This window comes from Bufo gargarizans, chromosome 3 (assembly GCF_014858855.1).
Source record: "Bufo gargarizans isolate SCDJY-AF-19 chromosome 3, ASM1485885v1, whole genome shotgun sequence".
NCBI lineage: Eukaryota > Metazoa > Chordata > Amphibia > Anura > Bufonidae > Bufo > Bufo gargarizans.
In genome coordinates, this window is record NC_058082.1 from 340,674,519 (window position 1) to 340,693,750 (window position 19,232).

Genomic DNA, 19,232 nt, shown 5'->3' on the forward strand with positions numbered 1-19,232 from the left:
CACGGCAGCTTAAAATTATTCTAGTGACATCTGCCTTCCAAAAACCATATGGCGTTCCTTTCTTTTTGCGCTCTGCCTTGTGGCCGTACAGCAGTTTACAACCACATATGGGGTGTTTCTGTAGACTAGAGAATCAGGGTAATAAATATTGAGTTTTATTTGGCTGTTAACCCTTGCTTTGTTACCCACAAGAGGTACTGGTCAAGGCATATCAGCACTCCTTGGCCACGGATCGCAACTCCCTGTTGACACCTAAAAGGAGGGCCTCGGATGTGGATGAAGTGCGCATCATCGCCACATACGATGATGCGCATGAGGAAGTGAGGAATGTCCTTACCCAGTTTTGGGGCATTTTAAGATCTGACCCTGATGTGGGTCACCTTATTGGTGAGAGACCACTCATCACATACCGTCGAGGACGGTATGCCGCACAATAGGGGTTGTTTACCTGGCCACGTGTGTTTGTGGCAAACAATATGTGGGAAAAAACGCGCAAGAATTTCGCAGGAGGATCGGGGAACACCTGAACAACATCCGTAAAGGTGCGGATACCCCGATTGCGAAACATGTTTTTTCCCAACATAATCAAGACATTGGGGCGGTCAAATTCCAAGGTGTGGAAGCGATCAGATCTCCAAGAGGTGGAGACTTTGATAAAAAAAATTGCTACAGGAAGAAACACAATGGATATTTAGGATGCATACGGTTAAACCAGAAGGACTTAATGATTACAACTCATTTACTTGCTTTATTTAAAGCAACCCTGGTCCTGGTATATCCGTAGCTACTATATTTTGATCATCATTTCCACGTATAGTATAGGTACATCTGGATCACATCAGTTTATTGCATGACGATTACATCTTAACATCTGTGCAATCCATTACTTTTGCAAAGTTAACTAAGGTTGTGCTCTGATTCTTTTCTTAATTATTGATTTAGTACACTATGCAGGGGCATGCTGATCCTGTTACGATTGGAGTGGGTTGGCAGCTCCTGATACCTCTCACCTTTCCTTTTTGTTGCATCGATGCCTGCTCGTATGAAATATGGACCGCAGTTTGGTCCCTGAGTAGAATAGGTGATGTTTTGACATCTTTGGCAGATCGCTTCGCTGAGGGGGCCTGCGCGAGGGGCGGGGCTTAACCGTAGCTGGACCACGCCCCAGCCTCTGTGATTGGCTGGGCCAGGGGCTCGATCTCTCTTAATCCCTGCATTTTGGCGGCCGCATACGGCCACTCTACTGCTGTTTTGCCGCAGCCTCTGCACATAGGGCCGGCGGCTTGTTTGTTGTAGAACTGTACCCTGTGAATAACAATGATCGTGTTAGAGTTCCTGATGAGCCATCATAGGCGAAACGCGTAGAGCACTTTAGCAGTCAGGGTGTGCCATGTGTAACGATAGTTAGCTAGGCAAACAGGTTGATTCGTATCACAGCCAATGCCTGCACGTGTCTTTGTAGCGGACACACGTTTGCTTTGGCAGGCTGCTAGATATAGACAGGTGTTTATTAACCCAAGCTGCAGGTACGCAATAAGTTAATTTCTCCAAGTTGATTCGTGCTCGTATCTCAGTACTAAGCCTTCTAACGTCACCAAAAAATAAAATGGATATCACAAAATGATCCAAAAATGAAGTAGACATATGGGAAATGTAAAGTAATAACTATTTTTGGAGTTATTACTATCTATTATAAAAGTTGAGAAATGTAAATTTGTAAATATGCAACTTTTTCAAAAAAAATTCGTTCAATTCGGTATTTTTAGAAAAAAAATCTTTTGACTCAATTTCACCACTATCATAAGTTACAATATGTGACGAGAAAACAATCTCAGAATGGCCTGGATAAGTAAACGTGTTTTAAAATTATTACCACATAAAGTGACACATGTCACATGGCCTGGTCCTTAAGATGAAAAATGCCAAGGTCCTTAAGGGTTTAATAAAGTATATACAAAGGTTTACACTTTAAAGGAAGGTGAACTTTATATATTCTCCAATTTTGAGGTGTACGGACTGTAGCTACATCTTTTACAGTTAGTTGGCTGTTTCTTAAAATAAATTCTTTACTTAACTGAGACCACTCCGAAATATATTTATGAATGAGTATAATGAATATATATTTTGCCTTTATGCCTTTGCTTTAGGCCTCTTTCACATGGGCCTCGCGTGTGAGGGCCGGATAGGATGGGGGTGCGTCGCGAGAAAATCGTGCGATTTTGCCTGCGAGTGAGTTTTGTATGCGATTGCATTGTGTTCTTCAGTTTTTTTCCATGTGAGTGCAATGCATTTTGCACGCGCGTGAGAAAAAACTAAATGTGGTACCCAGACCCAAACCCGGACTTCTTCACTGAAGTTCGTGTTTGCGTTAGGTATTCTGTAGATTTTAATAATATAAGGGATTTTAATAATATAAGGGAAAATAATAGCATTCTTAATACAGAATGCTAAGTAAATTAGGAATGGAGGGGTTAAAAAAAAAAAAACTAACTCTCCTCATCCACTTCTTCACGCAGCCTGGTTTGACATCTTTCTTTTTGCGCTCATCACATGGTCCATCACCATGGTCACCAAAGGTCCCTTTCTCCCAGGTCCTCAAAGAAGAAGAAAGAAGACAAGCTGGGCTGCGCAAACAAGTGGATGAGGAGAGTTAATTTTTTTATTTTTTTATTTAACCCCTCCATACCTAATTTACTTAGCATTCTGTATTAAGAATGCTATTATTTTCCCTTATAACCATGGACAATATTGAGCTTGCTGAGATTTTCACACAACGCACAAGTGATGCGTGAAAATCACCGCTCATCTGCACAGCCCCATTGGAGTGAATGGGTCCGGATTCGGTGCGGGTGCCAATGCGCTCACCTCACGCATTGCACCAGCGCGGAATTCTCGCCCGTGTGAAAGGGGCCTTACAGGTTCTCCATATGGTAGGTAGGCATGCCCTTAACACTGTCTCTGAAATGACGCTGTATGTAAATGCAGCTAAAACAAGCAGGCAATGATTGGGGACGAGCATTTCATTTCTGATTAATGCCCTATAAATCCGCCTATGCCTTAGTGGGTCATGTTTGATTACCCCAGCTTCCTCCCATACTCCAAAAACATAATAGTAGGTAAAATGGCTTGCTACGAAATTGGCTGAAAGGGATAATCTGAATGTGAGAAGAACCTCTGTAGGGTGCTATGGAATATGACGATCTATAAATAATTAGAAATGAATAAATCCTAGCCTTTGAAAAATAAGAGTTATACATAAAGGCTATGAACACCTTAGGCTACTTTCACACTAGCGTTCGTCGGTCCGCTCGTGAGCTCCGTTTGAAGGGGCTCACGAGCGGACCCGAACGCAGCCGTCCAGCCCTGATGCAGTCTGAATGGAGCGGATCCGCTCAGACTGCATCAGTCTGGCGGCCGCTCCGCTCGCCTCCGCACGGACAGGCGGACAGCTGAACGCTGCTTGCAGCGTTCAGGTGTCCGCCTGGCCGTGCGGAGGCGTGCGGATCCGTCCAGACTTACAATGTAAGTCAATGGGGACGGATCCGTTTGAAGATGCCACAATATGGCTCAATCTTCAAGCGGATCCGTCCCCCATTGACTTTACATTGAAAGTCTGGACGGATCCGTCCGAGGCTATTTTCACACTTAGCTTTTTTTTTCCATTTTAATGCAGACGGATCCGTTCTGAACGGAGCCTCCGTCTGCATTATTATGAGCGGATCCGTTCAGAACGGATCCGCCCGAACGCTAGTGTGAAAGTAGCCTTAGGGGCATTTTTTTATTATTGCAACCTAATCATTTTGTACGAAAAATCATTTTGGCAGGCTCTCCCTTCTCAGTGAAGACAGCAGCTCTGATGACAAGATCTGCAGCCCTTATGTCTGAACACCTGACAGCTTATAAACACTTATACAGAGCTATAATGAGCAATTATGAGCTGTCAGGGAGTTCAAACATAAGGGATAAAGACCGAGCCTTCAGAGCTGCTGTCTGACAGGATTCACTGTAAAGAGAGAGACTGCCAGTCTGAAAATACACAAAAACTAAAAGCTGTACAAGGAAAACTTTTGACAATTTTTAAAAAACACCAACTGAAAAAATTACTTTAATCCAAAATAAGTTGAATGCAATAATAAAAAAATGCACCCAATTGTGTCTATAGTCTTTAGCATCCCACCCAATACCATAAATGTATGTTTTCATGGAAAGTAGCTTGTTCTTGAACCCTGCCATACATTTACAGCATAGTGATTGTGCTACAGTAGCTCAGGAACTGAGCCGTTGACATCAGCAGCAGGTGCCAGCTGTAACACACAGCTAAGTCCGCAAACGACCGGGGCTATCTCTGATCTTGGCTGTTTAACCCCTTAGATGTCCCAGTCAGTAACGACTGCTGCATCTAATATTTTTTTTTTTTAGTGAGAAGGTTCCCTCTCTAAGCCACTGGGCCCCTCACAATGCAATCTCAGGATCCCAATAGTTATAAGGCCTCTTGACTGCCACAGCAAAGGAATCTGGGTCTGCCATGTATGGAGAGACAAGGTCTGATAGCAGAAGTGTCAGTGTAAAACTGATAGGCACAATGCACTGCAGTAGATAACTATTACAGTGTATCGAACCAGCAATATTGTATGTTGAAATCCCTTAAGGGGACTTATCCAACCCCTGAAATACTCCCCTTATGCCCAGGCCCCTCACACACAATGCACTTACCTCGCTCCCCAACATCCGCATAGTTCTGAAGCCCACACGGCTGCCGCCGCATCTCCCGTTCCAGCGACGTGGGGGGGGGGGGGCTGGTAGCCAATAACAGGCCATGACTGGAACGATCCTCCCTAGAGTTACCCGGAATGCTAGGGAGGCTCTTTCCTGTCACCACCTGCTATTTGCTGCAACTGTGGCGGCTGTGAGGGCTTCAGAAGGGATGCGGGAGCCAGGGAGCGAGATAAGTACATTGTGTGTGAGGGGCACGAGCATTGGGGGGGGGGGGGGGGATTATAGGTTGGATAACCCCTTTAAAGAAGAAGTTTTAAAAAATGTAAAAAATAAATCTAAATAAAAAAATTGTTCTTTTCCCTTATCCAGACAAAATGAAAAATAACATAAAATAAACGACACATAATTGGTATCAACTGTGAGAAATGCTACATTTTATAGTCACTCACCTGTCTATTATCACATACTGGTGCTCAAAGTCTGGCTGACTCACCCAGTCAGTGGTATAAGGTAAGGAGAACTTAATTAGTAGACTGGAACTATATATCTGGTTACACGGAGAGGACACATAAACTATATCATGTAAAGTTATTTATTACCCCTATTTGGGGAAAAACATTTGTTAGAATGTCCCTCTAAAAAACAATGCTACTTATAAGATACAAATGACAATAAAAACATAAAAACTCATACTGCCTAACATATGGACATTATAGATCAGTATCTGGTATTAATTGTGATGTTTGTCCAGGTACTGATCGATATATATTAAGTCCCGGTAATAGCATCAATGGATCAGCAATTATATGTTTGCTGCAAGAATAAAAGCTGCGAACAAAAATATATTATGAACCATAATATGTTCCACAGAAAATTAGGCGCAGTTAGTCTTGCGACAAAGTCACTATTAGAATGTTAGAAACAATGAAGTAAACTTGCACCAGAGTAATTGTTGTATAATCGCAATGTAGCGATGAAGTCTCGGCGGCAGCAAAGAATGGTACTGTCTAGAAAGAGCCCATTCACTTTCGTGGGCCGGCGGTACTTCCCATGAATGTCGTTCTTATAACAATCGTTTTATAGGATAGTTGGTGTTTTTAGTATATTAGCAGGCAGCTTTTGTTTAATACCTGTGGCGTCCCACTCGGTAATAATGTGCTGCCTGCTATTACCTTACTGACGTCTTCAGAGCTGTGAAATCACTTGTTGTCATCAGACTGTCCTGTCGGAACTCGCCTCTCAGTGTATACTGAAAATGGTCCGTGCAGTCTCGGCATCCCACGTGGCATATGCCGGTATCAGTGCTTGATGTCTCATGCGGTCTTAGCGTCCCGCGTGGCCCGCACCAGTAGGCTCCGTATATTGGGATATTCTGTGGATATGCAGGCTGCAATAGATGAAGGAAGCGCTTCCTATTGGATTAATATCTCTTGTCTATATTATAATTAGATGTGCGGGTATAACAATTGTTATAGGTAATATAAAAGGTAATAGCAGGCAGCACATTATTACCGAGTGGGACGCCACAGGTATTAAACAAAAGCTGCCTGCTGATATACTAAAAACACCAGCTATCCTATAAAACGATCGTTATAAGAACGACTTTTATGGGAAGTACCGCCGGCTCACGAAAGTGAATGGACTCTTTCTAGACAGTACCATTCTTTGCTGCCGCAGAGAATACATTGCGATTATACAATTACCCTGTTGCAAGTTTACTTCATTGTTTCTAACATTCTAATAGTGACTTTGTCACAAGACTAACTGCGCCTAAACTTCTGTGGAACATATTATGGTTATAATATATTTTTGTTCACAGCTTTTATTCTTGCAGCAAACATATTGCTGATCCATTGACGCTATTACCGGGACTTAATATACAGTCAGGTCCATAAATATTGGGACATCAACACAATTCTAACATTTTTGGCTCTATACACCACCACAATGGATTTGAAATGAAACAAACAAAATGTGCTTTAACTGCAGACTGTCAGCTTTAATTTGAGGGCATTTACATCCAAATCAGGTGAACGGTGTAGGAATTACAACAGTTTGCATATGTGCCTCCCACTTGTTAAGGGACCAAAGGTAATGGGACAATTGGCTTCTCATCTGTTCCATGGCCAGGTGTGTGTTATTCCCTCATTATCCCAATTACAATAAGCAGAAAAAAGGTCCAGAGTTCATTTCTAATGTGCTATTTGCAATCTGTTGCTGTCAACTCTCAAGATGAGATCCAAAGAGCTGTCACTATCAGTGAAGCAAGCCATCATTAGGCTGAAAAAACAAAACAAACCCATCAGCGTGGCCAAAACAACTGTTTGGAACATTCTTAAAAAGAAGGAATGCACCGGTTAGCTCAGCAACACCAAAAGACCCAGAAGACCACGGAAAACAACTGTGGTGGATGACCGAAAAATTATTTCCCTGGTGAAGAAAACACCCTACACAACAGTTGGCCAGATCAAGAACACTCTCCAGGAGGTAGGTGTATGTGTGTCAAAGTCAGCAATCAAGAGAAGACTTCACCAGAGGGAATACAGAGGGTTCACCACAAGATGTAAACCATTGGTGAGCCTCAGAAACAGGAAGGCCAAATTAGAGTTTGCCAAGCAACATCTAAAAAAAGCCTTCACAGTTCTGGAACAACATCCTATGGACAGATGAGACCGAGATCAACTTGTACCAAAGTGATGAGAAGAGTATGGAGAAGGAAAGGAACTGCTCATGATCCTAAGCATACCACCTCATCAGTGTAGCATGGTGGTGGTAGTGTCATGGTGTGGGCATGTATGGCTGCCAATGGAACTGGTTCTCTTGTATTTATTGATAATGTGACTGCTGACAAAAGCAGCAGGATGAATTCTGAAGTGTTTCGGGCAATATTATCTGCTCATATTCAGCCAAATGCTTCAGAACTCATTGGACGGCGCTTCACAGTGCAGATGGACAATGACCCAAAGCATACTGCAAAAGCAACCAAAGAGTTTTTCAAGGGAAAGAAGTGGAATGTTATGCAATGGCCAAGTCAATCACCTGACCTGAATCCGATTGAGCATGCATTTCTCTTGCTGAAGACAAAACTGAAGGTAAAATGCCCCAAGAACAAGTAGGAACTGAAGACAGTTGCAGTAGAGGCCTGGCAGAGCATCACCAGGGATGAAACCCAGCGTCTGGTGATGTCTATGCATTCCAGACTTCAGGCTGTAATTGACTGCAAAGGATTTGCAACCATGTATTAAAAAGTGAAAGTTTGATTTATGATTATTATCCTGTCCCATTACTTTTGGTCCCTTAACAAGTGGGAGGCACATATGCAAACTGTTGTAATTCCTACACCATTCACCTGATTTGGATGTAAATACCCTCAAATTAAAGCTGACAGTCTGCAGTTAAAGCACATCTTGTTCGTTTCATTTCAAATCCATTGTGGGGGTGTATAGAGCCCAAAAATTTATAATTGTGTCCATGTCCCAATATTTATGGCCCTGGCTGTATATGGATTGGTACCTGGACAAACATCACATTTAATACCAGATAGTGTAATGATCGGCGTCACACACAGGGAGGAAAACAGGGAAAGCCCTGCCCAAGGGAGAGGGAAAGGTGGTGACCCCTAACTCACCTTGCGGCTGGCACCTGACTGCCCTGACGTCCCTAGACGGGTTCCTCACCCGTGCGGCGATCACGTGCCTAAACCCTGGCTTTCCCTGAAATGAGCCCTAGATAGTGAACGGGCCGGTGGGATCGCTAGTCCGCACCACTGCACTAAGAGGGAAACACCAGGGAGAGGACAGACAAATACAAACAAACACAAACACCCAGGTGTGCGACCACAGCAGTCCACAAAGGTCCAACAGGGATCCGGAGGGTAGCGTTCTGAAACAACCATCCGAGAACGCAGCAACACAGCTCCAGTGGGTCAGAATAGATGTCCAGGCAGGAAGCTCTATCTCTGGCAACCAGAGAAGTGTGAGAGAGGAATATAAGGAGGTTTGGGAGTGCTGGACAAGGAACAGCTGAGGAGAAGGAGCTACGGGTCCCTGAGTGAGCCAAAAGGGTTTGCAAAGCAAACCCAGAAAGCTACCATAAGGAAAACAGCCCTATCTTAAATACAGCGTGCAGCCAACCGCTGCGACTTCCTGACCCCGGGTATAACGGAGTCAGGCGTAGTTCTCGATACCCTCGTGACAGATAGGCCTCATGCACACAACCATTTTTCGGGTCTGCATCAGAGCCGCAATTTTTGCAGCTCGGTTGCGGACCCATTCACTTCAATCCGTTGCTCCGTTCCGAGGCCCCGCAAAAAAAAATATAACATGTCCTATTCTTGTCCGTTTTGCGGACAAGAATAGGCATTTTTACAATGTTCCGTAAATTGCGGAAGGCACACGGGCGGCTTCAGTTTTTTGCGGATTCACGGTTTGCGGACCGCAAAAAAACTAAACGGTCGTGTGCATGAGGCCATACTGATCTATAATGTCTATATGTTAGGCAGTATGAGTTTTTATGTTTTTATTGTCATTTGTATCTTATAAGTAGCATTGTTTTTTAGAGGGACATTTTAACAATTCTTTTTCCCCAAATCGGGGTAATAAATAACTGTACATGATATAGTTTATGTGTCCTCTGCGTGTAAGCAGATATAGAGTGCCAGTCTACTAATTAAGTTCTCCTTATATAATTAGTATCGTAGCGTCTGTAACAACTAAGACTACTCTCACACTGGCGTTTTGGCTTTCCGTTTGTGAGATCCGTTCAGGGCTCTCACAAGCGGTCCAAAACGGATTAGTTTGCATTCTGAATGGAAACGGATCCGCTCAGAATGCATCAGTTTGCCTCCGTTCCGCCTCCATTCCGCTTTGGAGACGGACACTAAAACGCTGCTTGCAGCGTTTTGGTGTCCGTCTGATGAAACTGAGCCAAATGGATCCGTCCTGACACACAATGTAAGTCAATGGGGACGGATCCGTTTTCACTGACACAATCTGGCACAATAGAAAACGGATCTGTCCCCCACTGGTGTGGTGTCTTGGCTATGTTACAGATAATACAAACGGATCTATTCTGAACAGCATTGTAAGTCAGGATGGATCCCTTTGGCTCCGCATCATGAGGCGGACATCAAAACGCTGCAAGCAGCGTTTTGGTATCCGCCTCCAGAGCGGAATGGAGGCAAACTGATGCATTCTGAAAGGATTATTATCCTATTCAGAATGCATTGGGGCTAAACTGATCCATTTTGGGCCGCTTTTGAGAGCCCTGAAACAGATCTCACAAGCGGACCCAGAAACGCCAGTGTGAAAGTAGCCACTTGAATGGAGCTTAGACGCGCCCAGGCCAGTGATACTAGTCATGACATCACTGGGCCAGCAGTAAACAATCAGAAGGCCGCGGCACTGCTGGAGCGCCGCTGCCTTCTCAAACAGCTGATCGGCAGGGGTCCCGGGTGTCGGACCCCAGCCGGTCAGATGCTGATGATCTATCCTGAGGATAGATCATCAGTTAAACAAACTGTAGAACCCCTTTAAGCTTAAAAAAAAATGTAAACATCTTTTCTTTGCATTGCCATATTCTGACAGCCATAACTTTTTGTTATCTTTCTATATACATAGATATGTGAAGGCTCTTTTTCAGACGGCGAGCTGTAGTTTTATTGCTATCATTTTGGGGTGCACACAACTTTTCCATCTATTTTGCAAATCCACTATGTACAACGCACATGATAAATAGTTTGGACATTTTCAGATGTGGTGAAACCTATGTTTTTTTTATTTATAAAATATTTATTTTGTTCATTCAATAACAATGTAAACAATGTAACATTGAAAACAATGTAACATTTAAAATGGTGGAGTGAGCATGAATACATGAATTGCTAGAAACACTGGATCAATATTATTAACCCCCTTATTAACCCCCTTTACAAGTGATGGCCTATCGTCAGCACATCACTATGTGATCGATGGGGTCCTACAATCCACACCCCCGCCGATCAGCTGTTCTGCAGAAGCTCTGGCACTCAGCACCAGAACTACATAGCTCCATCCGGTGTGCAATGGCAAAGCTGGTTACTGTAGCATTGCTGCCATTGAAGCTCATCGGCAGGGTGAGGGGTGTCAGATCCCTGCCAATGGACTGGACTGGATAACCCCTTTAACGACACAACCTAGTTTGGTACTTAAAAGGGTTTACTTGGATTACTATGGTTTTTAACAAGATACGCCCATGGAGTTGCTTATCTCATGTACATGTTGTATGGTTGTGATGCACTTCTCCTTTCTCTGCCACAGCTCCAGCATCGCCCCTAACCTAACACCCAGCTAGTTACACATAGACTCTCCTATCACTGCCCCTGTTGCTGATTTCACACCCTTGAATATAACATCACAGGAAATAAGAAAAAGCTGCATGGACATGGTCATGTGACCACAGCCCAGAATGGATGATAAGAGTAATAACTTTCTAAATGATTACGGTATTTTAAAGGATGTTGAGGCAAACTAGAAAACCGTAGCAATTTTTTGGTCATGACCTGTTACTTTTCCATCAACTTAGCCACGTGAGAGCTTGTTTTATATGGGAACAGTTGTACTTTTTATGCTAGTATTTTGGGGTACCTCTGCTATATTATATAACTTTTAAAAAAAAATGTTTGGGGGTTGTTATGAAAAAAGCATGGAATGGGGAATTGTTTTTAGGGTTTTGTTTATACAGTACTTACTGAGCGGTAAAAATGACCCGTTGAAGGGGTTGTGCAGGCCATACGTACTGATGACCATGCTCAGTGTGGTACCCACCATGATACCAAACAGCACTGTGACTACTTTTCATCCTTTAAATAGGCAGACTGACTGGTTACAAGTTTGAAGACCCCTGTGATGCTAATTACCTTAGTTTCACATGTCCCTATGGTCAAATTATTTTCAATCTTTTTCAGGGTTAACATCATTTTTATCCAGGCTTTCAATAGTTAGTTTTTTTCTTACTTTGTCAGTTTCAGTCTAATTCAGTGACCATTGTGGGCTTTTGTACCAACATTTTGTTTACATGTGTATGTATCATGAGGGTCAGGGGAACAGACTCTACACAGGCTGCGCTGATAGACTGTTTCTCCCAGGATCAAAAATTCAATTACCTGATGTTTGTAGAAAAGACATCAAAAAGGCAAATTAATTGAATTAATCGATTAATCATAATAATGATCGTTCATTCCTTTTTCACTTTGTATTGAGCCACGTGAAAGACACTTTAAATGAATGCTGATCCACTTGTATATCATTGACTGGCATTCGTTATTGGTCCAGTACCCCAAGTGTATGGGCCTTTTTATTAACATGCTCAGCTGTAGCAATGCATTCTTACTGGCTGAGAAGAGTTTAAATACTAGAAGGTGGCACTTCATCTTTACCCCCCCGGAAGAAACTAAAGCAAAATGCACATTGGGGCTGCAGGTGGCACTGTGGTCTGTAAGGTCCCTCTTCGATCTATACAAGCCTTCAGAATAATTCAGCCCATATAAGATTGAGGAAATGTTCCTGCACTGGCTTTAACATGCGGTGACTGTGTGAATTTAGTGTCCTGAACACATTAAAATGTATGTGATGAGACTTTCATGACCTGATGCTTCCAGCAATGGATTCATCACCATTCCACCTCTAAATACGTATGTTAATTATGTTTCAGCAGATTCAAAAAAGTTTGAATATTATGATAGAATTTAAACAGGTTGTCTCACGTAGACGAATCTTAGGGGTGTCTCACGTCAGCAAATTAATTTTATCATGTAGAGAAAAGTAATACAAGCCACTTACTAATCTATTGTGATTGTCAATATTGCTTCCTTTACTGTCTGGATTCATTTTTCCATCATATTATACACTGCTTGTATCCAGGGGTTATGACCACCCTGCAATTCAGCTGCTTGCACTAAAAAGCATCTACCTGTCTGGTGGCCGGGACCATGCGAGTGTGCATAGCCATGCATGCGCAGCAGCTCCTGGAGAAGAGTAGTGTAACGTGCAATGGAAAAATGAATCAAGCCAGGAAAGGATGGACAAAATATAGACAATCAATAGCTTGGAAGAAAGAAGAGACCGAGGGGATATGATAGAAACTTTTAAATACATAAAGGGAATCAACTCGGTAAAGGAGGAGAGCATATTTAAAAGAAGAAAAACTACCACAAGAGGACACAGTTTTAAATTAGAGGGGCAAAGGTTTAAAAGTAATATAAGGAAGTATTACTTTACTGAGAGGGTAGTGGATGCATGGAATAGCCTTCCTGCAGAAGTGGTAGCTGCAAATACAGTGAAGGAGTTTAAGCATGCATGGGATAGGCATAAGGCTATCCTTCATATAAGATAGGGCCGGGGCTATTCATAGGATTCAGATATATTGGGCAGACTAGATGGGCCAAATGGTTCTTATCTGCCGACACATTCTATGTTTCTATGTTTCTAATCACAATACATTAGTAAGTGCCTATTATTGATTTTCTCTACATGATAAATGCCATTTGCTGAGACAACCCCACTGTCAGACTGGGATTCTTTGGGGCCCATCAGAGGAAATTATTCTTGGAGCCCAATCCCCATATTATAAATAAAGTCTAAAAGGTTTTCATTAAAAGAAATAGACCCTAGTGGTAAGTGATTGGCTTTAAAGGCAGCCAATGAGATCTTTTCTACTGGGCCTTTGGTGCCCACTATGGTATCAGAGCGTGGGCCATCAAAGGGTACTCTGGTGGGCTAGTCCGATAAGGTTTTGGTGTCCTGGAGTCCATTTTTAGCTTTGTAGGTTTAGTACAATTGTTTCACAGTTGTCCACATCAGATGTATGCCATTTTATATGAATACAGATGTATGCGTCTACGTTTGTTGAGCCTTTCAAACTGGTCCTACCCAATGTAACTACTATATATGGTTTAAATTTAGCTTGGTTGATGATTAATATTCTCATGGGAAATTCAGTCATACTCTAGAAAAATATCTTTTCATTTATGCCCTTTCAGAATGAGTGCTCTGAAAATGGGAGAACACAGGAATGTTAATCTGCATGAGGTTACATTTTGGGTATAACTTTTGGGATTGGGATTTTAACAGGAAAGTTTAACTGTCTAAGGCTACTTTCACACTGGCGTTTCTGGGTCCGCTTGTGAGATCCGTTTCAGGGCTCTCACAAGCGGCCCAAAACGGATCAGTTTAGCTCCAATGCATTCTGAATGGATAAGGATCCGTTGAGAATGCATCAGTTTGGCTCCGTCTGCCTCCATTCCGCTCTGGAGGCGGACACCAAAATGCTGCTTGCAGCGTTTTGATGTCCGCCTGACAATGCGGAGCCAAACGGATCCGTCCTGACTTACTATGTAAGTCAATGGGGACACAATATGGTGCAATTGAAAACGGATCCGCCTCCCATTGAATTTCAGTGTAAGTCAAAACGGATCCGTTTGCATTATCATGATCCAAAAAATGTTTTAAATTTTTTATTTTATTTTTGTTTATGGTAATGCAACGGATCCGTTCTGAACGGATACAAGCGTTCGCATTATAGGTGCGGATCCGTCTGTGCAGATACCAGACGGATCCGCACCCAAACGCAGGTGTGAAAGTAGCCTAAGGCCTCTTTCACACGAGCGTGACGGATTAGGTCCAGATGCATTTAGGGTGCGTTTAGTGAAACTCGCACTATTTTGCAAGTGGGTGCAATGCGTTTTTCACGTGCGTGATAAAAAACTAAAGGTTTACAAACAACATATCTGATATACCATCAGTCAAAAACGCATCGCACCCGCAATTGCTTGTGGATGCAATGCGTTTTTTACGCAGCCCCATTCATCTATGGGGCCAGGGCTGCGTAAAAACACAGAATATAGAACATGCTGCGACGCAGAACTGATACGTGAGAAACAACGCTCATGTACACAGACCCATTGAAATTAATGAGTCCGGATTCAGTGCGGGTGCTATGCGTTCACATCACGCTCGTGTGAAAGGGGTGTAAGGGTCCATTCACAGGTTTGCAAAATGGGTCCGCATCCGTTCCACAATTTTGCGGGTGTGGACCCATTCATTTTGAATGGGGCCGCAAAAGATGCAGACACAAACAAAAATAGGTATTTCTATTTGAGTGCCGTCCATGTGCGGTCCACAAAATGCGGAACGCACATGGCCGGTGTCCGTGTTTAGCAATTTGCGGACCACAAAACAGTTGTGGACATGTGAATGGACCCTAATTCTGATTCACTATTGACCTCTTTCCACCTTTACTTATCGACAAACAGTGAAGGAAAAGTTCTGGCTTTCCATTCTGACAGGTTCAAGGACAGAGTATTTTAAAGCCTAACGTCACTGAAAACCTGAAAGATCAGATGTTTTAGTCCCTACAGAGGCAGTAGCGCTTGAAAATTTTGGTCATTACTGTTTTTCTTTTTTTCTTAACCATTCAGTTTCAAAGGCAGGTATAAAAAGTGACAAATAATAAAGCAAGCAAAATAATAAGTATAACAGTATAGTTTTATATCTCAACATTTTTTAAATTCTGACAGTGATATCATTAATATATTCGGCTTCGGTAGAAGCGACTGTGCATGTGGCGCTACACTACAGTCAAGATGTCCGGGCCTGTCACTCAACAGGCAGCTAGGGGCATCTCACATATATCTAAGTATTTATCTATCTATCTAATAACGATCTATCTAATATCTAGCTCATATCTATCCATCTATCTATCATCATGTATATATCTATCTATATCTAATCTATTTTACATTACAATTACAGATACTTAGAACCTCCAAAGTTACTTACCGAGATCTCTGGAGAACACTTTGCTGAGGCAGTGATAGCAACAAAGGGAAACCTTCAGCCACTCCTGTATTACATATTATCTGCAGTACTTCCCCGGGCTCTACCCCTCCCCATACTGAACTTTGTATTTTTATGATATGACAGGGAGAATACAGAGTTCAAACTGCAGCCAAGCCCAACATGTTTTGGAAGAATGAAGAAATCACTACATTTCACACTGTATTAGGCACAACATCCATGACTTTGTTTCACACACTGACAGGTACAGGTTTCTTTCAGCAGGTACACACTCCCACATTGTCTATGTCATCTCAGAAGCAAAATGCGCTATCAGTTTTCATAACTTTTATAGTCATGTCATGTTTATAACAGCATACATCTGTGATACCTCTCTACATCATTGCCTCCTGGAGACTGCTTTGCCCCCATCCACTGCTCACCTGTTCAGCTGTGCCCCCTTAGGGGTCTCTCCTCCCCTCTTGTTCTCAGGGATCTCCTCTTCCTGTGTTGTATTCTTTTCAGTCTGATCAGATGTTTCTGAAATCTCTTTGGCTGTCACATCTGTAAGACCCGCCCCATGGCAGCCACATGCCTGAGATTCCAATGAAGGTGACATCCTTAGATCTTGTCCAACAAGTTCCTCAGCTTTCACCAATTCTTGTGCCAGACTTGGCAACTGCTCTTGCTCTTCTTCCTCTTTAGTCATAGTGATAATAACTTCATATCTGATTTTAGCTGTGTTTGGTGACTGCTGTGGTTTACAGTCATCTTTCATTTTTGCTTGGGATACTATAGAGGATTCAGACAGACTGTGTGCTGGTTCATGAACTTGTCTATGTTCATTGTGGATCTTTTTCTGAAGCCCATCCTGTAAATTATTCCTATGTGCTAAAGAAGTTTGATTGTTCTTGCTGCAGGCCTTTTTTCCTGGGGAATATTCTGTAGATAGCTTTAATGGGTCTGGAAAACCGGATGCATTATTTTGTGCTTCTGCAGACAGATTCCTACATTTCTGGCCAGTTCTAATCTGTGCCACATCTACAGGGATACTATTATAGAGAGGTATCTGTTTTGTTGTTCTTTCAGTCGCTTTAATTTTTTGGGCTTTACACAAAAGAGTCTGCTGCGCATCAAATTGTTTATTCTGTTCTATAGTTTCAATACAGATGCTGGAAATAACAGGCATTTTTACCGGAGGAACATGTTCTTGTATGATATCTTTTGATACTATGCAATGATAAAGAGGACTTCGATATCGGTCAGGTTCTTCATGCTGCTCCATAGTCTGTAAAGTGTGAGAGTCTCTAGACAGAGGATATGAGAGTGGTGAGCCTGGAGTATGCTGGTCTTGTGACATGTAGTCTTTCAATATACTCTCCGCCCAACATGGGAGTGACTCTTCTTCTTCTCCTTCCAGTCTCTCTGGAAAGGGAAACGGCAGCTGGACATTCTTCCCTTTTGTGGTCCTCTGACTTGAGCTTTTATCGTCCTCATTATTAGCTACACAATCAAATGATGTTGACACCTCTAGAGTCTTTGGTTCTCCGTCAGAACATTGTTTAGAATTTTTAGGGGTGAGCTGTGGGAAAGGATATTCAACAATACAAGAGTTGGGACGTCTGTTTTTTAAATCCAGTTCATTTCCCACAGCAGGTCTGTCTAATCGTCCCAAAGACAAATGGGATTGTGCTGGGGTTGAAACAGTAGGGGTAATAGCATTGCTGTAGTCCAATGCACTAAACCTTTTTTTGCGCCAGGTCAGACTGCCAAACCTCTGAAGAAAACTAGAAGCTGGTAAGTCCAACTCTGAGTAACTAAGTGATCGAGTCTGAAAGAAGATAAAAAATCAATGTGTGAGCCCAATAAAAAAAATACAATTAAAGAATATTTATACTCAAAATGTAAAAATGGCCATACAATTAAATATAAGTTAGAGCAGCAGCCAAACTTCCACAATTACGTTTTCCATCAGTATCTAAGAAAGTTCCTATAAAGGGCGTATTATACCTGCCGGTAGATGATCGCTAACGAGCGTTTATAGTAACACTCGTTAGTGATCGTCTGGCAATCTAATACCGCCGCCAATTGCCCAATGAATGAGCAAACGTTAATTTATTGGGCAATCCAAATCTTTCCACAGGTTAAAAAATTATCATGGTGCCTAATCACGATCTGCTGCCGGCAAACAATGATTCAGTAACGGGAAGAGCGATGGTATAACGATCACTCCTCCCTATACTAAGGAGGAGATCGCTGCATGTAATTGCAGCGGTCTCCTCCACTAGCGAGCAGACGATTGCCGGGAAGGAACACTTCCTTCCCAACAATTGCCTGTTAAATCGGGCTGTATAATACACCCTTAGTTCAAAAGTTACTATCAATATGTCTTTTTGTCATTTGTCATAATGTAACTTCCAGGCTACTGCTGTATAACCATTTTATGCTTCAGATGAAATGTCCCTTTAAACAAGAAATCTAGGATCAATTGAGATGTATAACCCTTTAATGACCAGACTGGAAAAGGCCTTAAAAGGTTTCTCCAGAGTTTTCTTATTAATGGCCCATCCTCAATATAAATCATCAATATGAGCTTAGCGGAGGTCTGACACCCCGCTGATCAGCTGTTTGAGGAAGCAGCAACACTCATCTGTGCTGTGGCCTCCTCACAGCTTACCAGGCAAAGCGCCATCCATTGGATAGAGGCTGTACTTGACGTCACACGGCCCCGGAGAAGCCTAAATTCTCACAGAGCCATGCAGTCTCTTCATACAGCTGATCGAAGATAGGTCATCAATATCAAAATCCTGAAGAGCCCCTTTAATGACAAGACACCTTTTTGTTATTTAGAGCACGTGCTGGTTTAACGGTTGCAACTTTTTCATTTATTGGACTACCAAAATAATGTTTGTGACATTTTTTACATGAAAGGTTAAGCTTTTAATTAATATGTTTTTAGCGATTTTCTTTTCTTTTTGTTTTACTTGCGGAAAATGGCAATTTTATTTTACAGAAATCATTGTTTTTAAACTATAGCTCTTTATTCTTTAACCCCTTAGTGACCAAGCCTGCTTGGGCCTTAATGACCAAGCCAGATTTTGGAAATCTTCGTAAAGGTTTTGCACATCAAAGTAATTCTGACATTGTTTTCTCGTCACATATAGTATCTTACTTAGGGCTCTTTCACACCTGCGTTCTTGTCTGATCAGGATTATCCTAATGCATTCTAAATGGAGTGAAATCCGTTCAGGATGCATCAGGATGTCTTCAGTTCCGGAACGGAACGTTTTTTGGCCGGAGAAAATACCGCAGCATGCTGCGCTTTTTGCTCCGGCCAAAAATCCTGAAGACTTGCCGCAAGGCCGGATCCGGAATTAATGTCCATTGAAAGGCATTGATCCGGATCCAGCCTTAAGCTAAACGTCGTTTCGGCGCATTGCCGGATCCGACGTTTAGCTTTTTTAGAGTGGTTACCATGGCTGCCGGGACGCTAAAGTCCTGGCAGCCATGGTAAAGTGTAGTGGGGAGCGGGGGAGCAGCATACTTACCATCCGTCGGCTCCCGGGGCGCTCCAGAGTGACGTCAGGGCGCCCCAAGCGCATGGATCACATGATCGCATGGCACGTCATCCATGCGCATGGGGCGCTCTGACGTCATTCTGGAGCGCCCCGGGAGCTGCGCGGACTGTAAGTATACCGCTCCCCC

At 42.7% G+C, this 19,232-nt stretch overlaps 1 protein-coding gene across 1 annotated transcript in view; it reads right to left on the minus strand.

The window, feature by feature from the left end:
* CRYBG2 (crystallin beta-gamma domain containing 2) overlaps nt 1–19,232 on the minus strand; it is a 127,176-nt gene that overhangs the window by 78,276 nt on the left and 29,668 nt on the right. Inside the window, exon 3 of the mRNA XM_044285653.1 lies at nt 15,971–17,358. Coding sequence (XP_044141588.1) covers nt 15,971–17,358 — 1,388 coding nt within the window. The remainder of the gene's footprint in view (nt 1–15,970; nt 17,359–19,232) is intronic.